Source organism: Ostrea edulis, chromosome 5, assembly GCF_947568905.1.
Source record: "Ostrea edulis chromosome 5, xbOstEdul1.1, whole genome shotgun sequence".
Lineage (NCBI taxonomy): Eukaryota > Metazoa > Mollusca > Bivalvia > Ostreida > Ostreidae > Ostrea > Ostrea edulis.
Window position 1 is genome coordinate 37,140,792 of NC_079168.1, and position 12,005 is coordinate 37,152,796.

A 12,005-nucleotide genomic window follows, 5' to 3' on the forward strand; every position below is an offset into this window, starting at 1 on the left:
TTTTATTAACTTTAGGAATCCAGTACAGGTACGGTAACTCATATTCAGTATTCATCCGACCCATTGACTTGGATATTAAATGTGTCTAAAACTGAATGTGGCGTAACTCTCGTCAAACGTATTTTAAACACCGCTAGCATTTTCTTCGCTTCAAACTGAAATAGAGCAGGAAATTTTCTCCCTCATTAATTTAACCTTCAAATGTGCTTTATTAGCATGTGTAGTGCGTCTTAAAACCATAATCCAGAAATTAATGCAACGTATGTCAGAAACCTTAAAAATAATGCAGAGATGAGGATATACACGACAACTCTAATTTGAATAACATGCTTAATTGCGTAACTTCATTTTTCACACTTCTTAGTATATACAATATAGACAATACTTGAATTTTCACAAATGAATCCTGCTGCTGTTATTTTGTGTTTCTCCCTCGTGTATGGAACTTGTAAAGGTAATGAAAGACTTTTTATTTGTTAGAATAAAAATAATCATTTATAACTACATAAACAAGATTTTAAATACATTGGTAAATTAAGCACTAGCATTCCTTTTTTTCATTATTTGAAGAGTATTGCATGTTTGGTTGGTTGGTTGGTATGTTGAGTTTGTCCATAATAATTGCGAGGTAGGATACACCACCACCACCACCCCCCACCCACCCCTCTTTTCACCAAACTTTCAAAATAGACATGAAACTTTGGAACTAATAAAATCTTGTGTCAAAATGTTTGTTACCCATTAGAAAATATCTATTGATATCTTGAATAAAATCGACTAGATTTGCAGGACTGTCACAGATATGAGGAAAAGGTTTCGGAAGAAAATAACGTGCATTTATTCTATTAAATTTTACACATATTTTGCTTTTGGAAAACACCGAACGTGCGTTTGTCTATGTACAATGTACCAATTTTATACCAAAGTTGCAGCTTATACTGATGTACAAAATGTGTACCTTTGTGAGGTAAATGTGTGCTCTATAATTACTTAAACAACATATGCTTCTAATTTGTCAAGTTTCAACCAATGCTGAATTCGCAAATGGTGGCCAAGGTCCTTATTCTACCTTATCCTTTGTCATTGTGTTAATTAGCACAATCTAAATGCAAAACACGTATTTCAAAAATTAACCTTAAAGTGAATTATCACTTCGGGTGAATACAATGGGGAAAAAAACCCAAAAACCGTCTTTTTGAAAAATATTAGATACCTTTTCTTAGACATACACATAAACGCTCGGCATTTAGAAGTGAGAATCACGTTTCTTTCGAATATGACATTAAAAATGGAGGTCCCGTTGTCACGATAAAAAAAATCCTCACTGTTACCACTGGGTTTTGACACAATCTGAGGAAATTGGTACAGTGTATATATAGTATAGAGAGTGAAGGGAGCTAACAAAGCAGCCATTAAATTTTCGGTTGCTCGCTTAAAACTCTTATAACTTCGGTACGAGTATTAAACGTGATAATGTTTTTAAAAAAATTCCCAGTCTCAAAACTTAGGTATTAATCGTGATAATGCATAACAAAAATTCCCAATCAAAAGCCAGAATATTGTTCTGTATCTTTTACCTGACTTCACAGAAACTTTGAAAATTTAAGTCCAACATCCGAGAATCATGTCGCCGTCGTTAACCCTACATCATTTTCTCTATGCAATGTTCCTTCATTACGTTGGATTTTATTATGGTTGCTGCGGATCTTCACCGGAAATTTAAAGTTTAAATAAAATACATGTATGGTTGACTCGTTTGTACTCGGAGGCTAATAGCTGGTGAAAACGAATCTGATCTGTCGAAACGGAACATCAACACTCATTCAAATATTGTGAGGGTGACCACAAAAAGCTATATTTTAAACGGTGATTCTAAGTTGGACTGCAACAGATGATAGATGCATTTTGTATGCACATCCAGTTTAAAATAATACATGTTAAAAATGCATGGGATGGGACCCACTTCCATGAGGAAAATTTCTGGATCCGCTCAGATGTACATATGGCTACGCTCGCTTTAACGGTAGCTCCACCAACATATTACTTGATAAATTGTTTTATTAGGCTAGATATTTTAGTCTAAGTTTGATATATATCAATTGAAGCCGTACATTCACCTGTACACTCACCTGTACCGACAGTGATAGATTTTCCTACTCTGATATACATGTGTCTCACACCTTTTTTCGTGTGGGTGAGCGAAGAGATTTTTTTTTTTTTGAGTGCCATATGTCTTCTTCTAAACTTCTGTCAGCATGCAGTAAGTCATTATCCCGCCATATTATTTGTGTTTCTCTATAACTTTACTGCCTTATCATGCTGAAGAGTTTCCAAAGGGAATGACTCTTGGTTACATAATGCACTTTTTTTCCATAAATCATTCATGAAATAGGCAGATTCCCAAAAGTTATAGTTTAGATTTATGATTTTTAAAAACCATTGAATTCAAATACAGTTTTACAGATTTATTCAATTATAAAGATCACTTAGGATTTCCCATTATTCTTTTTTTTTTCCTTAAATAAAAAAAAAATAAGATGTTTTATCATTTGATATGAAAAATAGAATTTTAAGACTAATTTTGTAAACTACATGTACATAGTTTGTCGACTTGATTTAAATCAAAATCTTTCCAAACAATTTATCAAAGGGATTTTAGCTTTCCTAAAGAAAACACTACTCTTCTCACATTTACCCATGAGGAGTAAACTGTTTCTTTGGTATTGTCTTTCTTGCTGTTGCAATAGTTTTTTTAATGAATAAAAGAAAACGAAATTGAAAATTTCCCATACAGATGATAAAAAACACCAACTGAGAGTCGTACCTTATCAAACTACAATCTAAAGCAGTCTATGAATTATATTCGTTACACAGTTATTGTACACAATGTAGATGCTCCATTTTCAATACATGTATATGTAAGGTTTTTTTCATATCGCCAATTTCATAAAATATCTTCAGTTGATTAAGATACTTGATTTTCTTTGCATAACTTCTTACACAAGTAGACAGACACTTTATAAACAACATGCTCTTCATATGAATGGTAAATGTAATAGTGTGTGATAATGCAAATCTTCTCGATTTATTAAACATATAGAACAACTTCATTTTTGCAGCTAAAATGTTTACATGAAGGTATGAATTGTTTAGAGCAAAATATAACACTTTAATTAGAATGCATTGCTTGTAGGTGAAACCGCAGACTTTCATTAATGACCTATGTCTGACAGCGATGAAGTAAGACGTAACGGACAGCTTATAAATATCGGCCGCACGAGCGGCTGGGGGGAAATGAGAAATCATTTTTCAATGTTTCGGTAAAATAATTCCTTGTCAATGACATGTATAAAGGTTGTAAATAAAAGATATTTAAATAAAGCTCTTAATTGCTGTTTTCAACATCTTTCATTTTGTTCATTATTGATAAGATATTATCAATTTACTATTTTATATAAAAATTTTGCAAGTAGTATTCCCCAGGAAGAGTATTGTGTAAGATAAGAAAGCAACTCGTTATGAGTTTCCGGGTTTTGATTATTTGGTTCGAATATGCAACAGCTGAAAATCAATATATACTCATTCGTATCTAGTCCATGGTCAAGATGAGTGGATGGTCAACTGATATTTTCTTTGTAATACAGGAGCACACCAGGACAAAATTTTGTCGCATTTTCTATTCTCTTTTCATATTAATTATACATAAACGCTTTGCATAGTGTATCCACTGGAAAAGGAATTGTCTTTGTAATATTGTTTTACGCTGATGATACTGTAATTACGACAAAAACTGCCCATGATGTACTCTAAAATACATTGATGCGCTTAATGAAGTAATATTTGCTAAGTGTGGAGATTGCATGTGAAGACTCACGGTCCATATATCCCTACCTACTACATTTCCCTCCCCTCTTAAACTGTCCTCGCCATCGAGGACAAATAACCCAGATTCTTTTTTGCGCCTGACAGGACTTTCACCTGCAAGTCCAGGGGGTAATCAACGGCACTAAATTTAACCGTAAGGGAGAAAATGCAACGGACCAGAACGGGAATCGAACCAGGGCCCCCTGAATCACAGGTCAAATGCTCTACCAACCGTGCTATTTCACCATCGGCGATCGAACCCGTCTGACCGTCAGACCGTTACATATGGAATATGGTGAAACTAGCCGTTTCCTTTCTATGTTATAATTCATATTATTAGAATGATTTTCTTCTGGTTGGAATTATTCATTACTTCAGAAAACAAAATTCTATTCATTTTATATAGATATTTATCCACACAACACCTTGCTGAAGATACAACAAACCCATGTCTTAACTGTATACAAACCCATGTCTTAACTGTATACAAACCCATGTCTTAACTGTATACAAACCCTTATCACGTCTCAGACAAAATTGCTGAAATCTAATTGGTCAGATCTTGGTCACATGACGCCGTGAAAAAAACCGTATCATGCGAGTAAAATCCGTATTGGGCGAGTCATTTTATTTATCGTCGGGTTCGACTTGCAGCCGTGTCAAAAGGAAAGACATTTGACTAAGTTGTATGATATAGACCCCCACATATACAGTTAGAGGTCTTCGACGTGATGAATTCGTTACACAGTTAGTTAGTGACCTGATACGGAAAAATACATGGTGTGAAAAGAAAACCCGTATAGGGCTCGGCTTCGCCTCGCCCGATACGGGTTTTCTTTTCACACCATGTATTTTTCCGTATCAGGTCACTAACTAACTGTGTAACTAATAATGTCTTAATTGTATACAAACCCATGTCTTAACTGTATACAAACCCATGTCTTAACTGTATACAAACCCATGTCTTAACTGTATACAAACCCTTATCACGTCTCAGACAAAATTGCTGAAATCTAATTGGTCAGATCTTGGTCACATGACGCCGTGAAAAAAACCGTATCATGCGAGTAAAATCCGTATTGGGCGAGTCATTTTATTTATCGTCGGGTTCGACTTGCAGCCGTGTCAAAAGGAAAGACATTTGACTAAGTTGTATGATATAGACCCCCACATATACAGTTAGAGGTCTTCGACGTGATGAATTCGTTACACAGTTAGTTAGTGACCTGATACGGAAAAATACATGGTGTGAAAAGAAAACCCGTATAGGGCTCGGCTTCGCCTCGCCCGATACGGGTTTTCTTTTCACACCATGTATTTTTCCGTATCAGGTCACTAACTAACTGTGTAACTAATAATGTCTTAATTGTATACAAACCCATGTCTTAACTGTATACACCCATGTGGATTATCGCATGGAATGATTAACGTTCTATTGTACACATAAGAACTACAAATGGATTATTGTTGCAGTAAAGCGAAGGCTGGATTAGTTCATTTAAATGTGGTATAGTGGTATCTTCTACAGGTCAAATTGATAAACATTTTAAGTCACATGAGTAACTCAGGTGACCTATTGCTAATATTCTGTAAGATTCGTTTAAGATTAAGATAAAAGAATCAGACAATAGAAATACGTATTGTATTACCTCCTCATAAACCATGATTTATTTAATATACTAGGAGCACGGTATGAGGAGGATATCACTATTATTGGAGCTGGAATCGGAGGAACTTACACCGGATGGAGGCTCAGAAACAAAGGACTTCGGGTTGGAATTTATGAATACTCCGATAGAGTTGGTGGTAGGATGTATACAAGAAGATTTCCTGATGCTCCAGATCTCCCTATAGAGTTCGGTGCCATGAGACTTCTACCGGAAGAACATTTGAGAATGATGAAAGCTGGGAATGAGCTCGGACTCCACTTTGTTCCGTTTAATGAGGGCCTTGGAAAAATTCCCAACAGGACAATCCTGTTCTATCGAGATACCCACATGACAACTTTTGAATTAGGAGGAACACATACACCTTACAGTCTAAGACCAGAGGAACTCAGAAACCCCGTGGATTTAGAACAGTTTGTGGAATTTGTCTTTCTTTTAAGTACCCTCTCCAATGACGAGTTGAAAATTGTCTCTATTCACTTTTTTGTATGTAAAAGCCGCGCATATTATTTCATGTTCATACATAATACATATACTTGTAAAGCTTTTAGTAATTGTTTGCATCTTGACAGAGTATCGAAATACACTACAATTCCTGATCCCTGATACTTCCATCAGAAAGCCACACAGATGATATTTCGGAGATTACTTACTTAATCCTCTTCGTGTATGTGTATACACTAAGGCAGATACAAGTTCTCTCCATTGGCTCCTGTCCTGCGTTGCTCACTCTATGGTGTTCCAGTTGTATCCAGTCCCCTTCATTTCTGTCTCTACAGAACTTATCTAAGTCCCTTTCGGTCTCCCAGGAAATTAATAGGGGGAATTAATTCCAAAGTAACTTGACAAATATGATAAGTAGAGTCCTGGGGTCTTTGAAAATAAGAAGAGAATGACAGGGCCTACCAAGGTTAAGGGACTTCAGTGACCTTTACCTCTGACCATGAAGATAAAACCTGGTATAACTTTGGAACCAGGAGTGATAGTGATATGTGACCTTCAAAAATAGTAAGAGGATATAAACTAGTGTTTAGGTAAATGAACACAAATGACCTTGACCTTGGAACATAAAACTGGTATTACTTCAAAGTAGGGTCTGATAGAAACATGGGATCTGCAGAAAGGATGATGGAATCTACAAATTACTGTTAAGGTCCAGTAACCTTGAACATAGAACTTGTATAACTTTAGAATTGATATTAAAGGGACTGATTCACGATTTTCCCCAAAATTTTGTTTTTCACTTTTAATGGTCATAATTTACTGTCTATTGTGTTTAAAAGATTTCACATATAAGTTAAAGCTATACATTATCACAGAAGCTCATTTTAGAGAGTTCATTATTTGTTTTGTAAACAAAGATTGCGGTATGTTATTGTTTACGAAATTTTCAAAAGAAATGGATATCGATCTAAGTTTCACTCGAGTCTTTGTTTACATAACACAGATTTAATTGCTTTCATTCTTGCATTCAGAAGGTCAAACTGCTGGCTATCATCATTAAATGAGTTATATTTTTAATGTTTCACATCAAAAATTAAAAAATATTTTGCTCAAAGATCGTGAACCAGTCCCTTTAATAGGGACAAGGGATTTCCAGAAATGATAAGAGGATACAAACTAGTATCAAGGTCAAATGACTTCTGTGACTTTGATCATAAAAACTCGGATTACTTTGGGACCGATAGAGACATGGAATCTTCAGAAATTATAAAAGAATATTGTGACCATTAAACTAGTATCTCCAGTGACCTTTAATATAAATTAGAACCAAGACTGATAGAGACATGGAATCTTCAGAAATGATAAAAGGATGTTGTGACATACAAACAAGTATCAAGATCAAGTGTGTTTCCAATGACTTTGACCTCTTACCTTGAACGGTCCGGTTTCCTCCCACATAAATGACCCCCTAGCGCAAACATCCGTGCATCAAAAGACCCCATTGGAAATAAGCTTTCGAACTTTCATGGGTTATCCTTGGTATTTATGTATGTATGTTTGTATGTATGTACATGTATATACCGAATAAACATTTGTTTATTTTTTATAACATGAAAACTTGCATACACTTCAGAACCAGGTCTGACAGGTTCTGGCATCTTGGGAAATGAGTGAATGGTGGGACCTACAAACTAGTATCAAGGTCAAGTGACGGCAGTGACTTTGATATTGATTATAAAAACGTGTACAACTTTAGAATAGGGATTGACAGAGACATGGGATCTTCAGACATGATGAGAGGACGTTGAGACCTACAGACTAGGAGATCAAGGCCAAGTGACGTCAGTTTTATTTAAGGAAACAAATGGATTTTTTGAAAATTTTCAAAAATAAAGATCTTTGTGATCTAGATCATTTAGATAAAATTAGAACTGGCATGGGTTTTGTGGAAGGGAGTTATAAAGGTGGGGGGAAATCAGTAGTACTCAGAAAAGGCCCACATTTATACCGCCAGTACTTCGTTTGGGAGACTTTATAATTGGCAGATTATATATCTTGTATTGATAAAACCCGTACACGGGTATTTACCACAAACGTTTCCTGTGAAACCACATATAATATTGCATTATTCGTTATTCTTTACCTGAAAATTCAATGGAAAAAAACAATACGCAATAATTGAAATCCTTCAAAACAGTCTTTTCATTGGTGCATTTCGTGTATTAATGAACGATTTATATTGTTGTTTGATTATGCAATAGAAAATACCACGTACACACAACAAAATCCTATTTATTTAATTCGTCCAAAATTAAAGTTTGGGTATCCTTGGTATGCAATACAAATGTAACAATAATGAAAATGAAGTCATGCAAAATGAATGCAGGTGTGATTTCTAAATTTTGTAACAAAGTACGGCTCTGAATAAACAAGCAAGTTTTTGTTGTTTCAGTATTTGTACATGAAGCTGTACCTTTTTTACGTAATGAATACATACATGTATGTTACAGGTATCTTTCTGAAACGTATTCAAATTATAATGGCACTGATCCAAAGACGGAGCTATTTACAGCAGTGACGCATGACGGTGTTCCCTTGTACCAACAGAGGTGGGAATGTTTCCTTACAGTGAGAAATAATTATGTAGAATGATATACAGCCTTATTTTTTGAAATATCTTTTTAAATGTTTGCTCAGTAGAGCAATATTTTTATTTCAATTTGCATGTATTCTTTTTAGCTCACCAGATCACCTTATGGTTGTCGTCTTTACACATTTTTTTAATTTCTTCTCCAGATCCGCTGGGGAAAATTCAATCAAACTCACCTTAAACATAGTAAAGGTTTATTGGGTAAAGAGGGTTTAGAATTATTCAAATAAAGAATCACATTCCTTTCAAATGGGGAATGATATTGAAGATATGGTGGCATCTTTCCAAAAATCTTTTTCACAAGAACCACAGGATCAGAAAAGTCAAAACTCGTGTTAAAGCTTTCTGATGGAGTGTAGATTCTAAATTGTTCAAATCATGACACCCATCCCCCCCCAATATAGGGGGAGGGGGACCACAGTGGCGGGTCGGCTTTTTATGGGGATATATTGGGGGAAATTCATCAAATCTTCTCCAGAACAACAGGTCTACATAAGTTACATTTGTATGCAAGCATCCTCAGGTCGTGCTGATTCATGTTTGTTTACATCATTACCGCGGTGGGTAAGTTGGCGCCACAATATGGGATCAAAGTTTTATATTGGATATATAGGATGAAAGTTTAGAAATATCCTTCTGAAGAAGAATAGAGCCATGGGTATTCAAATTAATAAGCAAGCATTCCCAGAGGAGTGCAGAGTCTGTGGCCACAGGAGGTTGGATAAGACCACGATAGAAGATCAATGCTTGAAATGGGAATATATAATGACAATTCTTTAACAGTCTTCTCGCGAACAGCTAAGTCATCATTAATCAATTTGATAGGCAAGCATCCTTAAGTAGTGCATATTCATTTTTAACCGATTGCCTCAAAGGTAGGGTAGAGCCACAGTGGGGTTACATTGAAGGTTTTAAATTGGAATATATCGAAAAACTTCTAACATCGTCTCATGATAGCGTGGTCATAGTTAATGAGATTAGTATGCAAGCATCCTCAGTCGGGGGTGGGGGAGGTAGGTAGTCCATGAAGGAGATCAGGTCCCAATACGGATTCTAAGTTTTACATGAAAATAGAATATGGAGTATAGATTTAGGATGGGGGATCTAGGGGGAAATAGGGCATCCCTATGTTGTGCGGAGTAGGGTTTCGACCCCGTTTTGAGTAGTTGGGGTGGTCATGATTTAGGTTCAAAATTTTCCATGGGAATAAAGGGGTTAAAAATATCTTATCAGGACAAGGTTGAGTTAAGTTGGCGTTGTGGTTCATGGGCCTCTTGTTTTGTAGTTACAAAGAGTTGATACAGAAAACCGGGATCAGCAAAGAGGCCTATAATTACATCATTGACAGTAGTCTGTTTCACGATGATGTCTTTGATACACAGAGCATTCTACGATTCCCCAGGTCACGCAAAAATACCACACCTCACATCACCACCAGTAGACTTCCCCCTGTCGTCACTGTGTCCGAAGGAATGGATTCATTTCCAAAAGGTTTTATGAAGCAATTTACATCGTCGAATCCTTTCAGGTAAAATGACTGACAGGTATTACACATGTACATGTAAATATACTTATAAAGTGCTAATATATGCCCTCGATCGTCGTCAACAACTGGGCGAATTTTAAACGGGCAATAAAGCAACTAAATGTTTCTTGTGTGCTCTGTGTAACATTTATTCGTTGTTTCTCGGAAACATCCACCAATCACGTTTCGGGGCTAATCGTGGCACATAGTAGAATTATCATCACGATTCTTGCTTGATTGTATTACATTTGCGTAAAGAATTGTGACGGTTTTATGGTATACATGTACATAGGACTTCGTGTTTGCCCATCAAGTTGGTGCATTTTTGCACAATATTTATTAAAACTCTGAAAGGTTACAAATATAAAAATTGTTAAGGTACAACATTCTTTTTATATTACAGGCACAGATATTTTCGAAACAGACAGCTTGTAAAAATATCAAGATCAAAACGGGGGAAATTGAAATTGAAATTCAAACGAACTCGAACAATCAATGGCAAAACCATACGTACAAAGAGAAGTTTTAAAGTTTACACACGTAACGTTATACTAGCTCTTCCAAAGGTTCCTTTACAAAACATCAGGATGCCTGTGTCCAGCAATGCTCGATTCCAATCGGCGCTCAATTCGGTGACTGACGTGAAAGCATCGAAGATATTTTTGGTCTATGACTACGCCTGGTGGCTTTATGGCCCGATGAACTTCACATATACTCATTCAGATCTCCCATATAGACAGTCTTTTCACTGGGGAATATCCAGAACTGGCAAGGCAATTCTTCTGATATCTTATGCAGACTTTGAAGATCCATTGTTCTGGAGTCAGCTGCAACAGAGAGGAAAAGTTATAAGCAAAAGGAACGATGACACTAGGGTAACAGACCAAGTTGTTAAACACGCACATTACCAGCTTTCTAAAGTTTACAACATAAATTTTACGCATATTCCTAAACCAGTAGACGGGATGATGTTTGTCTGGGAAATGTACCCTTTCAAGGGAGCATGGTGTGTATGGAAGCCGGGATCGAGGTGGTATGACATTAAAAATTTCCTCACCAAGCCGTTTCTTTTCAACAACATATACATCGTCCATGGGTACTGGGGAGCGGAATATCGTACATGGGGAGAGGCCACCCTAAAGGCTGCTGATGACGTATTATCTTATTTCAAACTCTCATCTTATCTTACGTAATTATCGTGAATAAAACTCGAGACTTAAACCACAATTAATCTGATGTAAAGATATAATACTATAAACGTATACATTTTATTTTGACACCTTGAATTGGTTGTTATTTTTCCTTTAGTCTAGAATTATTACCAGCTGTTGATTGGTTTTATTTTGTTTAATGTCCAGTTTGAGAATGTTTCACTCATATGGAGACGTCACCACTGCTGGTGAAGGACTGCAAAATTTAGTCTTATGCTCGGTTCTTACGGCCTTTGAGCAGGGAGGGATCTTTTTCGTGCCACACCTACTGACACGGGGCTTCGGTTTTTGTGGTCTCATCCGAAGGACTACCCCATTTAGTCGACTCTTCAAGCAAGGGGCACTGAGGATCTATTCTAACCCAGATCTACAGGGGATTACAACTCATCAGGGAGATAAACTATATCCTGACGAGAAATGGAACCCAAAACATCTGGAGGAACCATGAAAGATTCGTCGATTTACCCAAATTGACCCATTTGCACTCAAATGTAGCATGCACGCAAGTGAAACCAAATAGATCCGTAATAAACCCAAATGGCACAAATGGACTATAATGGAATAAAATATCCGTCCTATTGATATCCATGATGTTTAAAATCAAAATTATGGATACATTTATATAGATATGCGCATATTTCAAT

The 12,005-nt window shown here is 36.2% G+C and overlaps 1 protein-coding gene across 1 annotated transcript; it reads left to right on the top strand.

The window, feature by feature from the left end:
- The first annotated feature begins 362 nt into the window (after positions 1–362).
- Positions 363–11,436, top strand: LOC125650797 (aplysianin-A-like). Its single transcript, XM_048879317.2, has 5 exons — positions 363–454; positions 5,548–5,944; positions 8,486–8,584; positions 9,911–10,153; positions 10,554–11,436. The coding sequence occupies exons 1-5, from the start codon at positions 400–402 to the stop codon at positions 11,341–11,343; spliced, it is 1,584 nt and encodes a 527-aa protein (XP_048735274.1). The 5' UTR covers positions 363–399; the 3' UTR covers positions 11,344–11,436.
- Positions 11,437–12,005: the final 569 nt, after the last annotated feature.